Here is a 25,343-nt window from a genome sequence, read left to right on the forward strand (position 1 = left end):
CAATAACAGCATAGTTAAACAGAAGTGAAACTACAAGTACATTTTATAGCAGGAATCTGCTTCAATATAAGTAAAAAAAAAAGCCTCAAACAAATAGATGTAGTAAACACTGCAACAGAGAGACAACTTTGTCCTTATATATGCAGCATTAACTACTCTGACGTGCAACATCTTTCAGATGACCCAAGACTTTATCTTTTGAGTGCTTGCTTTTGAAAAAAGGAAACACACACATAAATACAGAAGAAACTGTCTTAACATATTCACCAAGAAGCTTGCAAATTGCATGTTAAATACTTCAGCAAAACTCTGCTCAGAAATAGATGTTCCATATAACCACAAAACAAGAGCAACATCAGTAAATGCAAGCTTCATCAAACTATACTATTGATTATTTCTTATCTGAACCTATATGGTCAGTATAATGTTTTTTCACTCTTTGGCCTCCCTGGTAAAACCTCTAAGGTTGACTCCAAGAGTGATGATTTCACATAAATACTGACATGTAGCATGTATGCGACAGGTACCAAAGAGCATCACACTGGAGAAGATACGCAGACAAGCTTTAATAAACAAACAAGCAGAAAACACCATGATGACATGCACACATGTAAAAAAATCAGCACCTTTTTGAAGCCGAATCAGCTCACAGCAGAGCCTCACAAGTAGCTGTGTCGCTAGAACAACTGAAGCTTAACGACAGGAACATTTTTAGCCAGCAGTATTACCAACTGCATTGAACTTGCCCATCAACACAGTAAGTTACTACTACAAGATAACATTCTTCCAAAAAGCAAAATAAAAGTAAAACCATTTTTGAAAATAGCAATAAGGGCTGGACAGCAGTATTTTCAGGCACACTCTACTAACGACCTGTAGAATTCTGACTGTTAAGCATTACATATTTTTTTTTTTAAACAAGAACAAATCGCTTAAATCTCTTTTGTAAAAAGTATATGAAGAAACTGCTGAAAAGAAGAAATGAAAGACCAAGTCTGACAAACAACCGAAGATTCAAATTATAATATCTATTATATCCCAGACCTTTTGGTCTTAAGAAAATTAATAACAAAAAATTTTGTGCCATTACATGACTAATTCCACATGGAACTACCTTGGCTAAGCATTCACAATTAAGTAGTTTCCCATATCGAGTTCAGTGATCATGTTTAGACAATTTACCTAAAAAAAAAAAATATCCAAAACCACCAAACTAAAAAATACTAACTTTCTCTTAGCAAGTGTCTTTAGGTCAAATCTGTACTTTTGGAAAACACCAAACAATTCTAGCTAGGGGAAGGGAATCCAGCGATAATCAGCACTATTAAAAAAAAAAAAACAAAAACAGACAAACCCCCCCCCCCCAAAAAAAAACAAACCCACCCAAACACAAACTAAGTAAATTCCTGGGATAATTTCACAACCCTTGACACAGCTATGTAATTTGGGCAGCTCTATGGTTTATATTAACCTAGCATAACACATTTTATTGCATAACTGTTAAAAGGAAGGCACATTTTAGTGACATCCAACATCCCCTTTTCATTCTTAGTATAAATGGAAGCCAGTACTAACATCATGAAACAAAGATGGATCCTTTTTTTTTTAAAAAAAAAGCACCTGACAGTAAAGCTGGTCAAATAAATGCACACTGCTTTCTTCCCCCCTTGCTGCTCCACTAAAGCAATATAGCTGCAACTACGCTAATAGATCCTGTGCCGGTATAAAACAGCTCTACCAACACAAATTATCTCTACATGAATACAAATTATACGTCAAATGTATATAGTATCAAGTTTTATAAATATGGACTATATTGTAACAGTTTTACTGGAAATAAGTCACTTGGAGAGAAAAACTGTGGTGTCTATGGGGAGATCTTTTAGATGGATTCTGTAGCTGAAATAAAAAGGAAGTGTGTTTAGCATATCTTATCTAAAATAAAAGCACCTAACCAAAAAAATCAATTTGCTTACCCAACACATTCTACAGCATTCCAGTTTATTCAATTTGTGCACTCTGACCTGTAATACAATTCCAAGCGTGTAAGAAAGAAAACAGACACACAAAGATGACAGTAATGAAACAGCATACCATCCATCAATATAAATAAACCTTTATTATAGTTATTGACATACAGCTACTGTAATTGACAAAGTTGTAGGAGAAGTTCCTGTCAAAAACGAACCATCAGAAATACAACTAAATGGCATACCTTCATATAAATCACTGCGGGTAAATGTACATTTTATTAAGTCATATACTTGAAATATACTACATAAGCCACTGAAAACAAACTAAAACACACACTTCAGTTTGCTGGCATTGCTGATGTAAAGAATAAGCATCCATAGAGTTAGTTTGACAAGAAACAAAAAGTAAACAAAAAAAGCTTATCACAAATGTACGTCACAAAAAGCAAACATTCAGACACTACTACACTTTGTTCTGTATGAAAGCAAGTATTTCAAGCACACAATAAAATGGAAAAGGCTCCTGGTAAGACTGTCAGCTATAAGGTCTGCCATGTGAACTCACACCACACATCCCCTTCCCTCCAAAGATGATTAACGCCACATACCTCTGGGTATATTGCGAAAAACAGGACAGCAAATGTCCTTCACAAGTAACGTCCTGCTGGCTACCGCAAATCAATAACTTTAATCTTCCAAAGCAGAAGTTAGAATCCAGACCATCCCATTTAAAAGCCACAGAGGAAAACATCTTCCCCCAACATCCCATATTGCCCACTTCAGATCGGATACAATATGGCAGAGAGGTCCCTTTGGTACCAGCAGAGATGGTCAGCTTCACGTAACACTGAGCATTTTGATCAGTGTCAACCTAGATTTTGTGAGATATTTATGAAGAATAAAACTGATTCTGTGAGATAGTTTAGGAAGAAATCTTGAATATTTTTTGTGACAAAAGCAGAGTCCACAGCAGTTGGGAATTGCTTATTTCTTATAGTTTATATCAAAACAGTATAAGCATTCTTGACCTTAAAAATCAAAATTTGATTTTAAAATCCTCCACAGGTACAGCTGAAGACCTTGTAAGAGTTAAGTACCATTATCTATTCCTACAAATGGGAATTCATTTTAACTGAATTAAAACAAAGGCAACACACAAACTCTAGTTAACAGTTATAGGCCTTTTAGTTCCAAATTTATTACTTAAAACACACCACACAATATCTGGAGCAGTAAAATGCAGTATGTCTAAGGGAAAATAATAATATCAAACTTCCCAGTTCCTTAAAGGTTACAACATTTTGATCAATAAACTGTAGGGGCAATTTACTGTTTTATACTACTGAACCATATACTCACTTTTCAGAATGAGTGAGATCTGTCACTGCAATTGTGAAGGTTTATGTAACCTTCAACTTCAAATAAAACAAACAAACAAAAAACCCTATGAAATGTGCACTACATTGTTGTTTACTAAAGCTAGACAGCCTGTTCTGGTGGATAATTATGACTGTTCCTAACAGTTATATGACTCTTTGAACAAGATGTCTATGTTAAATAACTAAATTATTCTCGTCATACGCATTAAAAAAAAAAAAAAAAAAAGAAAAATTGGGGGCTTGGTTATAAAAGGAGCAGACAGTTAATATTATTATTAGGATTTCTTTTGTTAAACTTTTTACAAAACTTAGACAAACAGTGGAGAGGATGACCAAGAGTTTGGAAAGCATGTTTTGTTTAAGTATGCAAACTTTAAAAACTTCAAGAGTTAAACAGGCAACCGTTTCTGCTCAGAGTCCACTTTATTGAAAATCTAGTTATTATGTTGAGCGAGCAAATCTTGATAGGATTTAACTTCAGGCTTTGCTAATGGGGAAATTTTTTGTCCAGCATTGCCTTAATATTGTTTTCCAACTCCCCAAGCGAGCTTATTCAAAACTGAGCGTTCCATAGCCTCTGAGAACACTAACACACCCTTAAGCCTTGCTTAGACACGTGTATCCGCTCAATCCATGAGAGGTTTGATGACATTTCAATAGCAGCACACTTGAGCAATCGACCAATTGCTCCCTGCGTGCTTCTGCAATGCAGGAAAACTAGTGCTGTGTTACACCTGTCCGCCTCATGCTGCCTCCCAACCAAAGCTGACACCAGTTTAGACTTCACCACCACCCTCCCATATATTGCTGACATACCCTCACACAGCAATGCAGCCCCTCTAACAGCCAGGTGCTTTGTATTACTTGAAACCAAGAAGCTAAGATACTGGACAAAGTAATTGCTACAGGGCTGTGGTTTCCCATTTCTGCTCAGACGACCCAGAGGCAACGGCCACCTCGGCTCCCCTGCCACTTGCTCCTACGTCCTCCCTCATGTCCCCCGAGTTAACTCAGCTCCCCTGAAGCAGAGCTAACCCAGCAGAAAGACTCTGCTGCCCACTTAGAGGACCAGGTGAAGATGAGAGCCAGTGCAAAAGACACACCAGCAATGCATCAGTGAGGGCAGGACCCCCCCTTCTGACAACAGCCTGTGCTTACCCTGGTGTAGCAGAGACACCAAACTGCACCGCCTGTTGCAAACCAAGACTGGAGAAGACAACATGAAACTACATGCAAATAACTCAATTGCACATTTTCTTCTAAAGCAATTACTCAATTTCACTGCAGTTCATTGTGGAGAACAGTAACACTCCAGAAGAGCTATGGTTCAGAAGTCTACAGTTTAAAACAATTGAATTACGTTTATTTTTTTATTATATCAGGTGTTTGTGTCACTATTCTAATTCTAGTTCATGCAATCAAAACAAGTGCTTAGTTAAATCTTCGCCTGAAGACTTTCACATAGTTCAAAGAAAAGCCAATTTTTCTTGTCATGTTGCAAGGTTCATTTAATAGGAGCCACTGCAAAACAGAGACAGGACAGCTGGAATCACGGCGCATCACAGCAGGAAACATCAAGATGGTGACAAACATCCAATAAATAAAAGGAAGAGATTTCTTGAACTAGTAACAGCTTCCTTTTCTAAAATCGACATTTTAGCTGAAAAGCTAAAGAAGGTATATTTAGTTATCTCATCCTTTTTAGTTAAAAGAAACTACTTTTCTTCCATTGCCAGGCAGCAGCAATTATTCTCATGCAACATAATAAAGCAAGGATATAAACTACAGATTACCTACCTGTAGATAACAAACCGTACTAAAAACTAATAAATGCCACTTGACATCACTTGTCTGTTGAGAAACAGGCATCACCAATTGCTAACAGAATTGGTTTGTTTAATGATTATGCTAATTTACTGAACTCTTATTAGACAGATACACAGGCAGTATTGATGAGTTCCATAAGGCATTATAAAGTATGGCTGAATTGCTTCAAAACAAATTAAACCAGAACATATTGTACACTATTTAAAGGAATAATAAAAGCCTGGTAGTGACTGAACGCTCAGGATGAGCTCTCTGAAAAAGGCACAAGTTTTCAGAACTGTACAGACTTAAAAACCTACCGCTGCAGCGGAAAACTTCCCATCTACGTGCGTGGGAACTTACACCCAGGGATTCTGATGCTCCTGCACACAGGTGACAAAATATGCCCCTCTGGCATACAAGCGTCAGTGCTTTACAAACCCTTGCAGAGGCACATGCTGAGTTGGACATGTGTTAACATACGTCTACTTTACTACTAACAGGTAGAGATTGCTCAAGAGTGTCTGAATGTCACACCAGCTCTACTGAGCTCACCAGGGCAGAGGCTGACAGACTCAGATTAGGGACACTGAAGAATGTGGTACATTGCATTTTCCACACAACCACCTATCTACCTTTTTTTTGTTGTTGTTACTAATAAATTCTAACCTATCTACCTATGAATTCTAAGTTCCTAAATTAAGAAAGAAATAGAAATTAGGTTTTCACTCAAGAAAGGAATCACTACAAGCAATATCTGTCAATTTGTAAGCATTTATTCATACACAATTTAGATGAGAAACAATATTACTTTCTCCTTCAAATTTCAGGTCATGTGAAAGGAGTTTTATCTCAATAACATCACAGAAATGAACAGAAATTGATATCAAATAAACACCTATAAAATACTCTCAACATGATATGCCAATAAAAGCCATGTTTTTTGCTTTTTAAGGAGAAAAGTCAAGACACAGGAGACTGCAGCAGGGTGTACTGAGTCAGAGTAAGAAGGTCTGACATTTCTGTGTAATACAGGACAGTTCAAAGCATCAAGACCTGCAGAAACTATTTAGAAACAGACAGTTTTGGCCTCCACCTGAACAGTCTAGGCTGAATGTTAAAATTAACCTGGGAGAGTGAATGATTTAACTAAACAATGAAGCCTATCGGATTTGATTCCGAAGTCCAGTCATGAATCAAACTCCCTCACTCTCCCCCAATTTCCTCTCTACAGTGGGTGAAGCTTTCCAAAACTCGCTCACTAGCTGAACGGTTCATTTTGCAAGAATAAAAATGTGGCTCCATTTGAGCTTTTTAAGACTAAAAACACAAATGCCATCATGACTGGGGAGATTGAACACTTACATCGCTACTCACTACCTCAAAATTTATTCAATAATAACTATGTAAAATACTCATGAGCATTTTCCTCTTCCACCTCTAAACCAATATTCCCTGACACTGAAAAATATACTTAACTGTAATGACATACTAATCAATATTCTGTTTGGAAACATAACGATACTTCAACAACCCTCTTTATTTTTGATTCAACATTTTCTTTCCTCTCTCAGTGGTGGAATCCCTCAGCTGGTAAAGAGGAACGTCAGGAGTCCGTCCATCGGTTCTGAAGTGGCTGGATGCTGTCAAGGCTTTCTTTGCTTTATTTATCTCTTTCATTAAAATCAACCTTCTAAATCTTTCCACAGTGGCTCTGAAATGGAACAGTATAATTTTGCGCTTTAACAAATGCCACAGAAACAGAAGAGGACTGCAGAAGACAACACCAAACTCATTCACATACTATTCACAACTCTGAAACTTATATTTACAAAGCCATATAGATTGAATTTAAAAGAAAATAATATGGAAACCTATCTATTCAGGAACCTTTCCCTTTTACCTAAGCCATATGTACATGAGAACCATCTCAGTTATGTCTTGGATATTTCACAGTACTACAGATAAAGCAGTGAGGATTATTTAAACTTTGCCAGCCTCTTAGTAAATGTACTCAGGGTGGAAGTGGAGCTGAAAATTCTAAACTGCTATTTTAACAAAACCATAACGCCTCACTTAACAGTTCTCCTGAATGTTCCCGTTTGTTGCCTACTGCAAGAAAAAGTTTTACTTCAAGGGTTCCAAAACATCTCTCTATATACTTTCCTGTCCTACTATGTTCTTTTGATTTTATCTTTTACTCCTCATCATCCTTTTATAATCAGTCTGATTGCAAACTGGTTGACCCCAAGCTTAACCTCTGCACTTGTGTGGAAATGATGCAGCATGGCATGACGTTCCTACACTGCAGAATTCCTTTGGGTCATTAGCACAAGAAAAAAAACCCGAAACAAAACAAAAACGAAACCTACACAATTCTGTTCCAGTGTGCCTTGAAATTACATTTATAAACAGCTTTCTGATTTATCCTTCTGTTTACTTCTCATGCAAGGAAGCAGAGACAAGAATGAACTTGAAGCAAGTCCTTCACTCATTGCAGATTTAAAGTCCCCAGTAATGATTATATTTTATAGACTTATTTACAGCTTGCTTACACACAAGGATTTTGACAGCTATTCTGTAAACACACTCTCTTACTCACTAAGCTCCACTGTAAACTACCAGGAACATGCACAGGGTCAGACTTGAGCTCCTTCTGTCATCCTTATTTCTCCTTATCTCAGAAAACCAGAATCTGAGCCCACATTCTTGTGCACTACAAGGCAGATCCTAGCAGCTACCACCCGGATGATCTTTCTGGGTAGCCATGGATATGGTTTTGCGAGGACTTCAGTCCTCAAAAATAAAAGTGGAGACGGCAGAAAGAATGACCTCTTGACCAGGAAGACCCTGACCTCAGTACTCCATTTCTCTTCCCTTGCCAGCCTATTGTTCAGCAGTTGTTTCCTACAGACTGGTCTCCAGATTAAGCAGGGCATAGCCAAATCCCTGATGCCTGCATCCTGCCCCTCCATTCAGGGGAGTATGGAGGCTTCTGTTAACATGCAGACATCAAAACAGAAACTGCTGGATATAAGTGACAGAACACTTTTGACACGGAGAAGTTCTGTGATGCATCCTGCTTAGCATTTAAAGGCTGACTGAGCAGAGCCAAGTATACTCCAATTCCACTAATGTGCATGTGAGCAGTGAATTGTTAGCAACTTCTGAAAATCTATGCAGATCATGGCAGGGTCCTTATTCTATGAGGTTACGTGAAAACTTTCTGGTTTGAACAACACGGCTAAGGTCACACAACAAACAGGATGTGAAGAAAACAAAGCAGCCTACCCAAAACACAAAGCTGCTCGTCCACTCCAAGGGGCAAACAATGTCCTCCCCACTTACTTTAGAAAATATTTGCAACAGAACATTTTTCTTGCATTCTTTAACCAAGCTTCAGCAGAATAAAATCATATTAAATATACTTATTGTACATCCACATGTGCTCAAGAAGCAAACATGCCTACAGAACCTTTATATTTCTGGAATCAATTTTCAGAGCCTTTGCTGGGCTAAAGAAAACAAGAATATTAATTCATAGATTCAATTTCTGCTTTTGTCAATGTTCTAGCCACCAGTAGCTCTGCTTTGCATTAGTAATTAATTTTAGTCAAATTATGTTCATTTTGCTTATTTAAAACTTCAAAGCTTTAGGAAAAAGCACACTTTCCTGACCTAAAAAGTAAGGGCTTTGAAGTAGCTGATGAAAATAAACTCACTACCATACACAACTGCATAATCAGTTGCAGAAAATACCATAATACATTCCCTGCCTTTGCAAATGAAAAAAGATTGTTAGTGATATGCACCACACATTCAAAAAGTGAAATGAGCTATCTTCTCCACACAAATCAGAAATATTCTTTTATATTTCTTGAGGAGAAATTGAATATTTTTGTTCTCATCTTATAAAGTGCTTAACTTCCTAATTTTTTACAAGATTAAAATTATATTTTTATGGAACTATGAAGAAATGCTTTAAAATATTAAATATAATCAGGAAAAAATAATTCTAAAACTGTTTTACCACCAACTATGACATATAAAGGATATGCTTTCCAGAGTATTCCCACTATCAGTTTTTTGTACACTTCACCCTATTTAAGCTTCCTGAATCATTAAGAAACTCAAAGCATGGTCAATGGGTTGATCAAAAGTGTTTCCAAATTCCTATCTCAAGTAATCACATCTGTCAAAGAAGCATTTCACACCTACCATACACTGGAAGAATACTTTTTCAAGTGCTAGGAGCCAGCGATATTTTAAGAAAAACACCAATAAAATGCCAGTTTAGACAGCTTGACCTCCAATTCTCATCACAGAGAAGCAAATATAAAACATAATCACACTTCTTTGTTCTAGCTCTTTAATACCTGAAATCAAATCATGGTAATTTCCATACTACCTAAACGTGTCATCACAGAAGATGATGACTTTGAGCACCAAGCAGCATAGCACTCCCAAGCAATAAACAGTTCCACTGCATGCCTAAGTCACAGCTGTTTTTCCAAACTAGTGCAGAATGGGCTGTAATAGTTTCTATCCTGGAAGTGCCAAAAAAAAAAACCAACCCAAAAAAGACTGGTACACCATTTTCATTTAAATCTGAAAGCTTCACACCTTTTATTGTTAATAAATCTTGGGTTTAGTTAGACCATTTGACTTAGACTGACATCGAGCAAACTCAAAGGAACAAACAGAAGAGGAAGACAGCCTTCCAGCTGCTTGGGCAGAGCAGGGGATAAACCAGAAACTGCCACAGAATAATCGGTGAAAGTATGCCTTTAACAGAAAGGCAAAAGTTACAAACATTTTTCCTTCCTTTGCAAGTCATTTCTTTATTGGTATTTCTTCATTATTCACACTGGAAATTCATCATGCTGCCATTCTCAAACCTCAAAGCAAGCCTAGGACGCTAGGAGCAGCAGCATCTGTTCCGTCATCAAAGACTCTGAACTTAAAGTGGATTTCTACATTTCTAACGCCATTGATCAAACATTCTGGGCAAATAAAAGACTATTTGAAGTCATCCTTAAAACAAAGCAATCTCCAGTTTCTTGCTTCCTGGAAATGCAGGTGCGTTCACCGTCTGTGCTCGGCCATTTGAAATGCCCAAGGCTTGCAGACACACAGAAGCTGCATGTATGGTAAAAGGTAATCAACCAGCAAAGGGAGTAGGGGAGAACAATCCTTCATCAGAAGCATGTTCGTTGAGTAGCTCTTTGAAAACACTGCCTACCTGCCAGTTGATAACACTAATCAGGCACTAAGTGACAGAGGTCACCAGCAAAGCCAACGCTGACCCAAAATGGCTGCTCATCAGAGACGTTGAAGTAATGATCAAAGTGTTTAGCTGCTGGCAGAAATCCAGTCTGTAACCAGCCAGGAACCCCCAGCCAAACCAATTGGCTGGACATTATAATCCATAATCTGTAACAGGTTGCAAGACCACAGAGAACTCACTTCCCTGTCTGACGGACTGACACCTCTGCCATGTTTTGTCACCTTGGATAGCCTATTGGGCAGCTCAAAGATTTTGAAAATGGACTGACAAAAATAATCTCTCCATTAGCACTACACAGGTAAATACTAAGTGAGAAGACATGGAAAAAATCCCAAATAAACAGGTTATGAACCAGGGTTTTTCTACCCTTGGTTGATGTCTGACATAAAAAGATCTATGCAGCTCCTAAATCCCAAACATGTAATAGTCATAACACAGATTACAAGGAAATTAAACGTAGCTTAAAAACCCCAAACAAACAAACAGTCAGAGTACGCATAGTTCTGACACAAACTTATTAAGACATATGGCCTGTCTACCTGGAGGAAAAGGAAGGGAAAGGGATGGAATCCAATGGAACAGAAGTTCCAAGCCCAAATGATGATGGCCTTACTTCACTGATTAAGGAAACTGGGAATATTCCCAGCCTTGTTCATCGTGCCTTATTACAACCCATGCTGTATCCATCAAAATAAACAATATCCACTGCTCTTCCCTCAGCTATGAAGCCAGTCATCTCACCCAGAGAAGGCTATCAGGTTGGCCAAGCATTTCCCCTTCATAAATCCAGGCTGCCCCAGTCTTCACATTCCCAATCAGTTCTTGTTTATACATGTGAGCCCCAGTGGTGTCTCCCATTGCCAGCTCCTCAGTCACCTGCATTAGGAAGTTGTTATCAATGCTCTCCAGAAACCTCCTACATTACTTGATTACTTGTGCCTTGCTGTGTAGTCAGTCCACCAGGTACCGGAGTGAGCGAAGTTCCCCATGAGAACGAGGGCCTGATAACATGAGGCTTCCTGCAGTTGTCCGAAGCTTCATCTGGTTCTTGCTCATCAAGCTGTCTGTAGTAGACTTAGAATAATATTGTCAGTAATGTTGGCCTGGCCGCTAATCCTGACCCACAGGCTCTCAGCTGGGTCGTCAACCCTCCCTAGATGGAGCTCCACACATTCCAGCTGCTCTCTCACAAAATGTAGTAGCTGCTTTCTTGGCTGCCACTGAATTAGCAGATGTCAAATTAAACTGTTCTTTTGCCAACAGATCCCTCAGAGGAAAATCTCAAAAGAATGATCAAGTGTTCCACTAGTAATCTCTTACTGGTTTTTAATTTCAAGCTTCATATTTTTTAGTCAAAAGTCTTGGACAAGCAGACAAACTTATCAAACATGATCAAAAATCTCCCTTAATTCTCCATTCCTGTCAATTCCTACAAAACTTTTGCATCTCAAAGAATTTAAGCAGACACGAGTTAGACACCAAAGGTAAAGTAACTACAGTAAGAGTGATTCTCTCTTCTCCTGACACAAATTGAGGTTATTGCTCATTGCTTATAGTCCTCAGAGTCTACCTACTCCTGTAATACCTTTTAGTTTTTCATCTTTCCCAGTTATTGCTCCCATGAGCTTGATTATTGTTCCACAAGTATTCTACATGCACACTGTACGAATGGGTGTTAACAGTTGTTGCTACTGATGCTTTCAAAATATCTACCCGCTTTCAGACAAATAAAACTCTTCCATTTACAGTTTAATCATTAAAAAAAAAAGAAAACCCTTTGTTCCAAACTGCATTACTGCACACCAAATCCTGAAGGTCAGTATTGTACCTGTTCCACCTTCCTTAAGAGAAACTGCCAAATTTATTAACTTAAAATGCCTAGGTACTATATAGATATAGTCACATCTTCACTCTACAAATGCAGAAAGCACGCTGCGAAGCTGCAACATTTATAATGCCTCTTCTACAAACTAATTTAGGTGATAAGGACATGCACATTACTTTTGGTCCTTCACTTGTAAACAACACGAATCTATACCTTTTTATTATGAAAAGCAAAAAACTAAAATCAAAATCATTTATTAGACAAAGATACAAATGATAGAGGCACATTTAAACTACTTTGTTCCCTAGGACCAATCAATAAAGCACTATGCAGCAAACCAAAATGCTGTTCAAAACACTCCTTAGGCTGGAGCATATGTGCTGAGGAGCTGCTTTCCATCTCTTTAACTGGCTGCAGGCAGCATGTTCCGAGGAAAGGAACCCTTCCCTCAAAGCCTTGTTGCTCAGAGTGTGATGAAGATATTAATTTCCATAGCTGAAGAACAGTCTCTTAACTCAGGCAGAAGATGTGACCTTTGTGCTGTCCTTTTAATATGTCTGATGCAGGATGATAATTTTTTAGAAATTTAATCTTGTGGAAAAATAATAAAGAAAACCAACACATCATGCCAAAAGAACATGAGAGAAAAGGGGGATACTAAGTCATCAGGTGTTTACAATGCCTTAAAGTCTGTAATGTTTTCTTGAGACTTCAAAATAAAAGGTTCAGAACTAATGCAAAACAGAGGAGCTCTCAGGCTGTCTCCTCCCCTGGAAGGATGCCTGGTATCAATGGGGACCTGAGTGATGGTCACTTGGCCGAGTCATGGGCCACTGCCCCTAGTTAGTCACTTCAAGATTTCCAGATGCTTCCCATTGTCTAAGCTATAGAAACCACCTAGAAAGAAAGACACAGATCTGATCCAGTGACCATGCACCATGTCCCTAGACACACACCCTGCACCTACTGCCAGTAACAAAGCCCTGGGCCACCACAGAGTGTGCTTCTTGATAAATAACAGTAAATGCTGTCAGGCAGCTAATGGCTCCAATTTCAGGTCAAAGATTGTAGTCAGAAATCAAGCAGTAAAACAGCTTCTCTAAATGTTACTAGCAAGAGTTAAAATACAAGAACGACAGGAAACACATAGAGGGGTGTACGTTCATGCACACAGGAATACCATTACCTTGTGCTGTGCTGACCAGTTTTTACCTGCGGAACTACAGGCCAGTCTCACCTTTGTCCCCAGCAAGATCATGGAGCAGATCCTCCTGGAAACTATGCTAGAGCACATGGGAAATAGGGAGGCAATTGGTGACAGCTAACATGGCTTCACTAAGGGCAAACCATGCCTGACAAATCTGGTGGCCTTCTACAACACATTTACAGCATTGGTGGATAAGGGAAGGGCAACTGACATCGTCTACTGCGACTTGTGCAAAGCATTTGATACAACCATGACATCCTTGTCTCTAAATTGGAGACATAGATTTGATGGATGGACCACTTGGTGAATAAGGAATTGGCTGGTTCATCACACTCAAAGAGTTGTGGTCAATGGATTGATGTCCAAGTGAAGACCAGTGACAAGGGGCATTCCTCAGGGGTCGGTGTTGGGACCAGTGCCGTTTAACATCTCTGTCACTGACAAAAGTGGGATCGAGCGCACCTTCAGCAAGTTTGCCAACAACACCAAGCTGTGTGGAGCAGTCAACACACTGGAGGGAAGGGGTGCCATCCTGAGAGACACTGACAGGCTTGAGAGCCGGGCCTGTGCACACCTCATGAAGTTCAACTGGACCAAGTGCAAGATCCTACACATGGGCCAGGGCAATCCCAAGCACAAATACAGGCTGGGCAGAGAACGGACTGAGAGCAGCTCTGAGGAGAAGCACTTGGGGGTTTGGTTGACAACCTGGCAATGTGCATCTGCAGCCCAGAAAGCCAACCGTATCCTGGGCTGCATCAAAAGAAGCACAAGCAGAAGTTGAGGGAGGTGATTCTCTCCCTCTACTCCGCTCTCGTGAGACCCCACCTGCAGTGCTGCATCCAGCTCTGGGGCCCCCAACGCAAGGAGGACAGGGACCTGTTGGAGTGAGTCCAGAGGAGGCCACAAAGATGCTCAGAGGGCTGGAGCGCCTCTCCCACGGAGACAGGCTGAGGGAGTTGGGGATTTTCAGCCTGGAGAAGAGAAGGCTTCAGGGAGACCTTAGAGCAGCCTCCCAGTACCTAAAGGGACCTCCAAGAAAACTGGGGAGGGGCTTTTTACCACAGCATGTAGTGATAGGATAAGGGGGGAACAGCTTTAAAATGAAAGGGGGCAGATTCAGACTAGGTATTAGGAAAAATTTCTTTACTGTGAGGGCGGCGAGGCGCTGGCACAGGCTGCCCAGAGCAGCTGTGGGTGCCCCATCCCTGGCAGTGCCCAAGGCCAGGTTGGATGGGGCTGGGAGCAGCCTGGTCTGGTGGAAGGTGTCCCTGCCCATGGCAGGGGGATGGAACTAGATGGTCTTTAAGTCCCTTCCAAACCAAACCATTCTATGGTTCCATACTGCACAAATGAAAGATAAACAGGGTAGTCTGAAATTGACCAGCCACCACTTACCACAAGTGCCAAGGTAAATAAACACAAATCAGTAACAAGGTATGGCTCACAAACCAGATACAAAGTATATTTCTTAAATGAAAACGGTCTTTGAGTGAAATAGACCAACCCACAGTCATGCTCAACGGGGATAGCACCTAGAGCTTTATGATTTGGGATTCTAAGCTTATACACTAGTAGATCATGACAGAAATTAAATAAACTGGATGGAAATAAATGTAATTGAATTTCAGGATAGACCCTTGTAGTTTAGGAAACCTATGAGCAAGCAGAAAGAGACCGGAGACAAGGAAGAAAAAAAGCTCATGGGTAAGTCTGCTGAACAAACCAGCACAATTTAAACAAACAAACAAAACTAAAAAAAAGATGAAATTGAAGAACTTTCATTTACTGTACATATTTTGTGCTATCAGTATCAAATTTTAACTGAAGATCTTAAAAGGTGTTCTAACAAGTAAGTGTAAATACTTGCTATTTTTTAATTCCTCCACAGTCAACATTTAGTCACTAATTATACAAGAACATTACAATCAGCATGTGACAAAAAAAACCCCAACAAACCAACAAAAAGCACACACAAAAAAATGCCACCAATCTTTGATTCTTGGAAGAATTTTCCATTACCATATCAAAGGGGGGTTTCAGATTAAAGTTCAGCATCTCTTTTAAGTACCGCTCATGCAACAGAGACTTCAACAGCATCTATTCAACAGCACAGCATACCTCCACTATTAAGGAATCTTTCACAATAGTCAATCTTAACTTGTCTTAGTTTCATGCCTACTCCTGCTGTGTTATCTAGTTAAAATAAGATCGATAGCCAGCTATTAATTATGGATCAATGTTTAATTACCAGTTCCAAAATTACTGTCATAATCAGTTGCACAGATAACATGATTTCTATGTCCCGTGTTTTATTAAAATGCTATGGAGCGGGGAATAGATGAGTATACACCTAACTGATTCACAGATAGCTAGAAATTGGCTTTCTCAGCAGAGAGTATTAAAGAAGGAAATTTTCTGTAGAAAATCCTTAGGGTATATGCTCAAAGCTGCAGATTACAGTCTCAAACATGCACAGAAAGACTGGACTGACCAAGGCAATAATGAGCTGAACTACTCACTACGGGTGTGGTCACAGCAACAACAAAAAAAAGTATCAGTTGAGATTAAGTCACCCTGGAACCGTACCTGTGAGTGAACCCCCAAAACAGGGAGGGGGAGAATCATATCTCTAAGCAATAAATGAATACGTTTCCAATGTTTGCTGAAAATTAATCTTACAAATAAGAGCGGGGAAAATATAGCAGAGAAATTATCTCCTTCTAGGAAACAACCAAACCCCAAGTGTTTCTAAACCCTCATCTCACTTTTCTGTATTCCCAAGAGAATCTCAACATCTTCACACAATTCCTCATAGCATTTTTGTTGGCAGTCAGCAGCCAGAAAGACCAAATGAAAGTTTTTTTTTTCTAAAAAAAAATTGCCACACGCACTGACAATATTCCAGAGAAAGACAGGAGGAAACAATCACTGAGATACCTGTAAAGAAAACACAATTCATCTATTGACAATTTATCTAGTGCCTCAGGAGGCAGATCAATGAAAAAACACTTGCTTTTATAGCAAAAAACCACTTTTAATGAATCCTAAACATACCCGAGCAAAGTAAGCAGTCTCTCTGGGTAAACTGGTTGGGAGTTCAGATGGGAGGGCCAGGAGGAAGGGTTTATTTATCCACAGCCAAGTTTAAGACCACAGGTGTCCCAGCTAATCCTCAACCTAATGTCATATTCATGACGGCTGTCTCTTCTTATTTAATTTGCCCTATCCCCTCATTATACCTACATAAGGTACACATAAAGATAAATAAATGCAGCTTTTCTGTTTCAAGACAAACTGTGAATATGTGTGCCAGAGCTGGATTGCTGCCAAGGCAGAAGTTCCACCGATCAGCACAGAACGGAAAAAATAATTTTTAAGATTTGTTTTAAAACATATCACAGTCTAAAGTTATATTCATGTTTTAATTTCCTTCTTTCATCTTGAAAAAGGGGTTCAATAACAATGTATTTAATGTAACTTCCAGGGAGGAGTGGGCCAAACACCTGGTCCACTTTGGCATTTCAGTTTGGTCTAGAGTTTGAAGAGGGCTTTCTACTGATATGGTTTAGGTACCTATAGATAAAAACTGTTTGCGAAAGTCTGTAGGCTCCTGTATTTCCTACTTATAAATGTAAAACCTTAAAAATCATAGCAAAACTTTCAACCTGGAAAAGCCTGAAAAGTGAAACAGTCTGAAATATCAAGAAATTTTCAAGAACTTAACACAAAGCTAAGAAAAATGTATGCATTTTGCATTGAAGTGGCTTCTGAAGTCATGAATTTAGGTATTTTCTGTAATGTTTTCTGTTGCGTGGAAGACCATTAAACTCAGAGCTGATCGCTTCTTAAAGACAGAACTTTCTCTGTTCAGCATTAATGAGGCTTTATAGGTATTCAAGTCTAGGTATTGAAGGCATCTGCAGTGAGCAACCTTGTACAGTTCCCTATTTGTAACATAGATATTGCTCAGCGGATTCAACAGGAATACTGTTTAATTCCATATTTCCACACTCATCCCCCTCCCCCCCTTTTTTTTTTTCTTTAATATTTTAACTTGCATGAAATTTGAAAATGTTACAGCAGGACTGAGGACCATTTTGAAGGCTAGGATAGGGTTGCGTAATGCACCAGCCAATCAGCCAATCTGCTCACTGTGTTAGAAAACTGGAGAGTTACCTTAAGCATTTTTTTTTTTTTTTATGATTCTGATTTAATTGTTCCTCATTTATATTCATCGCTGAAATCCACTGCATCTGAAGCTATTTTGAAAACACAGCATTTTCCCAAAGGGCCCAGCTCAACTCCCATTCAAATAAACAGCCTTCAATGGAGCCTATTTGTTGCTACCCAACAAGATCGAATTCTGCTGCAGAGTGGTCCCTGGAGCGTTTGTCACAGCTCTTTACAAATATTGTTCCAGTAAGAACAGGTCTAAATACGCTTGTCCACATGCTCTGCAGACAACTGAAATCTATCTTTTATCTTCTTGAAACACTTGGTCAGATTTAAACTCCAAAAGCACAAAGAACGGAATCTATCAAGAATATTAAAATAGTATAAAAAAATAATTTAATAGTTATAAAAAGATAAAGAGCCAAAGGGAAAGCAGAAGGATGATAAAATATTTTCATGTGATAGGATCAAGTACCATCTATTGCACCCCTAAAATGAAGTTACACAGAAAAATATTTGCGTATAGATTATGACAGTATACAACCAAACTTCCAAAAAGCTTGTTGCAACCCAGCTATGAAAATCACGAGTTTTGAAATAATAAGAAATTTTGAAACAGTGTCCAAACAGCACTCTTATAGTAAGTCACTAAGGTTATTAAGAAAGATTTTAACTCTCACCATGTACCTACGCACACAGCATTACCAAAACAACATAGTTTAAGACTGCTATTTCTTGATTATGCCCTTACTGTACGGAAGACCATACCTGTGAAAAGAACAAAGTAGTAAGCTTTGAGAAGAGGACAGGTTTTGCTGGTTTATGGTAAATGAATGAAGTAACAGTGTAACTTCTGCTCTGAGCTAAGTAGCGAATGATACAAATGAGAAAAACTCTTTTCAAGGAAGGACTCATACTCTCAGATACCTTATCCTACTTCGTAGAATAGAAATCCAGACTTCGGCTGATGAACTTTCTTGTAGTCTGAAGTCTGAGACAGTGGAAGATTAGATTATTTAGATGGGAATTCTATAATGTAACATTGCAAAAATGAATAGCTTTGTACAGGAAAGCATTTTACTTTGAAATGAAGAACCTGATTTGTATCGATGTGGTTCTTGAAAACAGTCTACTTGGAAAGCACAGATCTTGGGAGATTCTCCCAATATCTGTCAGAGTTCAAAACCAGAACAATAAAATGTGATTTACGATACAAGTTCAATATCTCTATTTCCTAAGTAACACACACAAAAAAAATATTGAAGTTTTTTTTTTTTAAAGTTAGCCACCATAGTATCCCGAGATTAATACTCTTTGAGAATCTGAGCTGATATGCAGTATTTCTGCGAGGTAACTTATGGGAACACTCCATGTTTTGAGAGATGAATGAACTCCTAATTTCTACCTGTACCTCAAATCCCCACTCCAGCACCTGATAAAGACAGAGCTTGAAACTGAGTTCAACCAGAGCACCTTCTACACTTGACTGAGATGACTCTGTCTAGACAACGCTGATACTCAAACCCTACAAAAGCCGTCCATATCAGAGCCCTACAAGAACAGTAGGGACAAACACAAAATCAGTGAGGTTACCTCCTGAGTTCCTTCTCATAGGATCATAGTGACATAAGTCACGCTGGTAGGAACGCATCTTCAACCATATAACGTGTACGCACCAAACACTGTTGGGACTGACAGGATTGCTCATCAACAGAAACATTTAAAGATGTATGTATACAGATAAATATACGTATATACACGTTTATGTGTATGTATATAGACACACTCTCTCCCTGTCTCTGTGTGTGTGTATCTATACATGTATACATGAAATTGATGAACACCGAATCAGCTAACCCATTGTACTGAACTGCCAAACACCACATTCGCCATTAAAAAGGGAAAGCTGGGCACAAAAGTTTTCAGACTTAAAACCGAGCTAGCTCACTTCCTCCAGGTTAAAAGACAAACCACCCAAAAGTAGACATACAATGCCAGTTACACTCAGCACCAACACCACGCTGTATCTGACAGCCGTCCCGCGCAGCCCCAGCAGCAGAACCTGAGGAACAGAGCTGGCCAGAAACAAGCTTTGGTCGCTCTGGAGGCTTTTCCTTCTGGGAAAACGCTTATGCTCAGAAGCATGGGCCAAAGTAGATTGCCATGCAGCTGTTGATCTGATAAAAAAAAGACAAAATAAAGAGGCTGGTTGCCAAAGGCACCAGAGCTGTCCAAAATGTACATATCTCATTTTACCTTTGTATGTCTGCTGTTGAGGTGATCACAGAACTCCTGCTACACCTCAAGAGAGCTCCTGAAGGCGAGCTCTTCAGGGAGGCCCGTTTACTCTTTGCCATCACATTTCTGAGATTCAAGACCACTGGGAAACCAGAGCTGTGAGCGGTTTTTCCTGGGAAGCCAGAGCTGTGAGCGGCTTGTCCAGCTGAGCACAACTGGGTGACCTGGCTCCAGCCGCTCTGCCACCAGCACAGAGCCAAAGCCAACCCAATGCCGCCACCCCGAACGTGTTCAGATAAACGACGCTACTTCACGCACGGCGTCACCCGTTTCTGCTACTGAAATAACTCGAAGTACTCTGGTTTTTCGGGGCAGGGGGGATGTCGGAGCTGGCGCCTCAGGTCACACTCCGGGCCGTCCCGCCCCGCCGCGCCCGGACCTTTGCCCGAGGCCGCCGAGCACGAGCGAGCGAGGCCGCCCGGTCTGTTTGCGGCCACCGCCGAGCGCACGGCGCGGCTCCAGGCGACGAAACCCGAGCAGCCGCCCGCGCTCCGCCAGGGGAACGGGCGCGCACAGCGGGAGGCTGAAGCGGGGGGGCCCCGCCGGCCGCAGGGGAAAGGCGGCTTCGGGGGGCGGAAAGCGGCGCTTGAGGTGGCGGGGAGCGCGGCGGCTCGTGAGGAGCAGCTCCGCAGCGCGCCAGGTGCGCGGCCCGCCGCCCCCCCTCGGCGCCCGGGCCGCCAGCAGAGCCGGCAGAACGCGGCGGCTGGGGCCGGGCTCACTCACCGGGAAGCTGCCCCGCAGGCGGGCGTATCTCAGGGCCAGGGTCCGCAGCGCAACCGCCGCCCGCCCCGCCAGGGGAGCCGCCATCTTAGCCGCGCCGCCTGCCCTCCCGGCGGCCGCTGTCCCCGCCCTGCCCCGCTCCCCGGGCGGAAGCTCGGCGCGGCCCCGTGGCGCCCACCCCTGCGGAGGGGAGGAGAGGGGCCGGGCATGGCGCCCGGGCGGCGGGCGGGCTGGGTGCCGCGGGCAGGGCGCGGAGCGGCGGCCGCCGTGAGGGAGGGGCGAACGGCCTGAGCGCGGGTGGGCAGCGGCGGCTCCGTGGGGAAGGCGGGAGTCGGGGACCCCATGGAGGGCCTGGGCAGTGAGAGGCGACAGCCCCGAACGGCGGGAGGTACTGCCTTGGCTGCTTGGCCTTCTGGCTTTCTCCCTCATGACTAAAAGCATTATTTTATATTTTTTTTAAATAGGAAATACTAAATTAACCCAGGCTAATAAGCCCTAATAAGGCCTGCCGGGATGCAGTTGACTCTACATAGGCGCTTTAATCTGTACTTCACAAAATGCCTCTGTTCGTTCTTCACCCGCAGGTAAAGCCTGTTAGTCAACACCAAAACTGAGACCCAGAATTCAGACCCACCTGGGCGATGGTGCTTAAGACCAGAGTGCTGGTAGATCATGACCCTTCACACGGATATAAAATCTAACATATGAGTTCCCAGTCTGAGCTGTGGTTTCACAAGTCCCAGAAGCCAGGTTTGAGAAAATACCTCATTCCATCCATCAGGAATGACTTAGGGGCTAGTGTGGGCACAGGTGTAGCGTGTCCATAATCTGAAGCGAGTTCAAGAGTCAAATGACCTGGTCTCTTGCAGATACAGTCTCTATGTGACCCCACTGAGCTTTTCTGTGTCAGTTTCTGGTAAATGTACACTCTGGATAATCCACCTATGAGTAAGGGATAGTTGACTTTAAATAGTTTGCACAAATTACCTATTAACAATTATGGTTTGAAAAAATATTTGTGAAAACTGAGCAGCAGATAAGATACTCATACAATTGACAACGGTTCATATAAAATTCACCTGTATTGAAGCATGCAGTGTTTAGCATTATATGCAAGCATTAGTTATGCTGAACATCATTTACGCTGTGGTTTATGATTAAATAGTTGGATAAACAAAACAGTCAAATCCCTATCTTCTAGTCTAGGATTTGAGTAGGAACAAAGGAGAATGCTCCTGTCAGTGCTTAGAAGTTACACTCCTAAATGTGTTTTTTAAAAAAACCAACAACTTCTTTATTGGAATTTAATCAGTAAATAAATTACACTGCTATTAGAAAAAACCCTGCAATTTCATAAAAACTGAGGTGCTAGAAAAATCTGAAATTGAACAGTTTTGTCTTTGTCATGACAACTTAAGTAATGTAATATGCTTCAATAAAGAATCTGAAGATGCACCTTTTTGATAGCATTGAGCAATAATGTATGGTACCAGTATTAACCTAGGTATTACTGTGTGCTTGTTCTTTCAGAATATTATATACTGACTTTGGTATTATGTTGGAGGAAATATAATTTCATTTTTAGCTTCATGACTGTGGTTCAGTAAGCACAGTGTTTCCTATTCATACAGACTATTATGGCTGTCTGCATTAGTTTTATATATATATATAACAGGTATATAAGCTTTCAGATAAAGTGTGTGGATTGCATGCAAGGCTATCATTTAATGCTGTGAGGAGCATATCATTGTGTAATACAAATAGTGAAGAACCTTCTTTACTATACCTTCTTCACTATATTTTTTATTGTTTAGATTTAATAAATGGAAAAACCACAGCAAATACACAGTCTGGGTTAATCACCAAGACATGATTTTTTTTTTTGTATCTCTAGGGTTGAGGATACCTGATCTTTAAAGTATGAGGAGAAAAGGTATAGAGATTCATTGTCTTCACATTCAGTTTCCTTCGATGTATGTGTAAGCCAAAGAAAATTTAGGTCGAACAGGTCTCTGAAGCAATTAGCAGAGCAATGCAGGCACCAGCTTTCTTGGAGTATTGGGTACAAGGATATGTGTGTGGGGGTGCAAAGGAAAAGATAGACATTATCAATTCTTGTTAAGAAATTCATTTGGAATGCAGAAATTTGGGAACAGCTAAGGAGTAATCCCAACACAGCATCCTCACAAAGAAGGAGGGAAGGGAAGCGAACTGCAAAATAAATAAGGGTAAAGAAAGAGAGGCTGATTTCAAAGGATATTCCTTCTAGGCTTTCAAACATTCCTCCCTGTGTCTATCATAGGTATGCAGCGTTTGAAGGTATTGCCTTTCTCGTATCTTCCCCTGGATGCATAAAAAACTAGATTGTAACTAAGCTTTTTAGCAGTGGTCTACTTAATGCAAAACTACTGGTAATGTTTTTGCAGTTATGCTTAAAGAAACATCGCATAAGGTATACCTCTTTACAACTTATCCTTAAGTCTAAATAGTTGATAGCATTCAAGTGAAAACATTTAAAAACCAAAAACGTTACCTTATCACAGGTAAAGCATAATTTTAAGTGGTTTTGCATTTCCTCTTTATTGCAGCACTACTTGTTAACAATGAAATGGTATATTCATTTTCTCACCCACACAGATTACCTCCCAAACCATTATTCGCTAAAGATGGATATCACAACCAGCACATGGATGGTGTATCCAGCCATTCAGAAAGGTTGTTTATCATTAACTTCTCATTTAACCATAAAACCATTGGACAAATACGAACTCATTATAGCTAGCAGAGCTGAATAGAGGGTTTTTTCTTAATAATTTTTCCTTAGTAATATATCTGATCTTATGCTTATTATACATGTCAGGAATAAAACCACTACTACAGCAATGAAGCAGGGATCATTTATGTTTTCATGGGTAGGATACTCTTCTAATTTTGACTCAAATAGAATTGGGCCAAATACATCTTTCCTAATTTACATGATTAGTCTTACAACTTCAGTAGAGTACCTGCAAGTCAGGCAAGCCCTCAGACTTTTGCTTTTGCTCGCCCTGCATGCTCTAGTCCATTTTTGATGGTCTGTAGCCCCTTTTTTTCAGAAAACTGTAAACAGTGGACTGAAGGACATTTCGTTGTGTGCATATTACTGTATTGATTTTTGTGTTGCCTATAGAACTTGAGCCTTCATATCACAGATCAAAATCATAGATTTCAAATCATAGATTTCTTAGAGAACAACTGAATCTGTATGTGAAAGATACACCACACATAGCATCCCCAAGAAGAATGCATGAGGGTAGTAAAACTGCAACACACTCACTAAAATAGTCCCATTATAGGTGACTGAAGAACAGGAAACAAGATTGTAGAGTGAGTCTTATGATGCCACTATAGAGTACAAGTCCTGATGCATGTCTCCTTCAGCCTGTGATACTGTCTCAGTCCTTCGCTAGTCCTCATTCCTTCTCTCTGTTCATGGCGGCTTGTATCCAAATGTAAAACCAAAAATAAAAATTTATGGTAAGTGGTAAATATAGCAATGAGTGGTAAATATTACAATGAGAAGTAACAATCTTTAAGCCTAGAAAACAGGAGGAGGATGAAAATAAAGAACGAAAAATGGTGTATTAGAACTGTAAATTACCTCCTAGGTCACAGTGTTCAGTCGTTGCATACAGCCACAAAATTTCCATTCATTAAAAACATATTTTAATATAATGGGAAGGATCCTGGAAGAAAGCAGGATGGGGTGTTTTTTTGCTAGGTAAGATCGAACGTTCTGGTTGCCCTGTCTTCAGCAAATGTATAATCTCTACCCATGGCTGCATCATCAATCTATGTAAATATCAGTTTGCCTTTTTCATTTTCAAACTGCACCTCGGCTATACATAGTGAAACTTGTATGTGGCTGGGAGCAAAAGAGTAAAGTGAAGCCTTAAAACAATCTTTGCATCTTCTGCTTGATGCTCTGGGAAGTCAGGGTGCTGCATTTTAACAGTGTGGCAAATTTGATGTTTAGTTAAAGCTGAAAACTGAAAAGAAGTGGCTAAAACAGGGGAAAGATTAAATAATAACATGCAGGAATGAAGAGAAAAAGTAGTGAAGCAACCCACTTTAAGAAGATTTATAGCAAGAGAAGCAGCACCGAGGGGAGCAATAGTAACAGTAATGCTCCACCTTTTTGATATCTAACCATTTGACTCTATGTAAAAAGGAAACATCCAGAATTTATGACCTAAATTAATTGGCTGAAAACAGTAGAAGTGATGCATCAATTTACAAGAAATGTACTGCTACCTTTTGCCAGCAGCCCACTGTGTAATAAGGCAGACAAGGGAGTTCAGGTTTCTCAGCCAAGATAGACTGTAGGTCTATAACACTCAGTTCCAACAACATTGAGAACCCTGATATTGTGGGTAGAAAGACAATTTTATTGAACTTCTGTCAGAGACAATACAGGACCGTGAATACAAAAAGTGTAAAGATCTGAGCTGTGGGATACAGTGGAAGAAAACAATCTCTTAGAGGCTGGACCTCTTTGATAAGATGTGACTATATCCCCACAAAGACTTTGAAACCTTTAAAAAGTATAGACAATCTAAATTCAGGAAAGAAATGTCCAACAGTCTGGAAGAAAAAAAAAGGTAAAGAGTTACTTGGGGGAAAGAAATGGAGG

The 25,343-nt window shown here is 40.2% G+C and overlaps 1 protein-coding gene across 1 annotated transcript in view; it reads right to left on the minus strand.

The window, feature by feature from the left end:
- Nucleotides 1-20,823, minus strand: part of SUCLG2 (succinate-CoA ligase GDP-forming subunit beta) — a 131,675-nt gene extending 110,852 nt beyond the window's left edge. Inside the window, exon 1 of the mRNA XM_055707862.1 lies at nucleotides 20,675-20,823. Within this exon, the coding sequence (XP_055563837.1) occupies nucleotides 20,675-20,758 (84 nt within the window). The 5' untranslated portion in view covers nucleotides 20,759-20,823. The remainder of the gene's footprint in view (nucleotides 1-20,674) is intronic.
- Nucleotides 20,824-25,343: the final 4,520 nt, after the last annotated feature.

Source organism: Falco cherrug, chromosome 4, assembly GCF_023634085.1.
Source record: "Falco cherrug isolate bFalChe1 chromosome 4, bFalChe1.pri, whole genome shotgun sequence".
Classification (NCBI taxonomy): Eukaryota; Metazoa; Chordata; class Aves; order Falconiformes; family Falconidae; genus Falco; species Falco cherrug.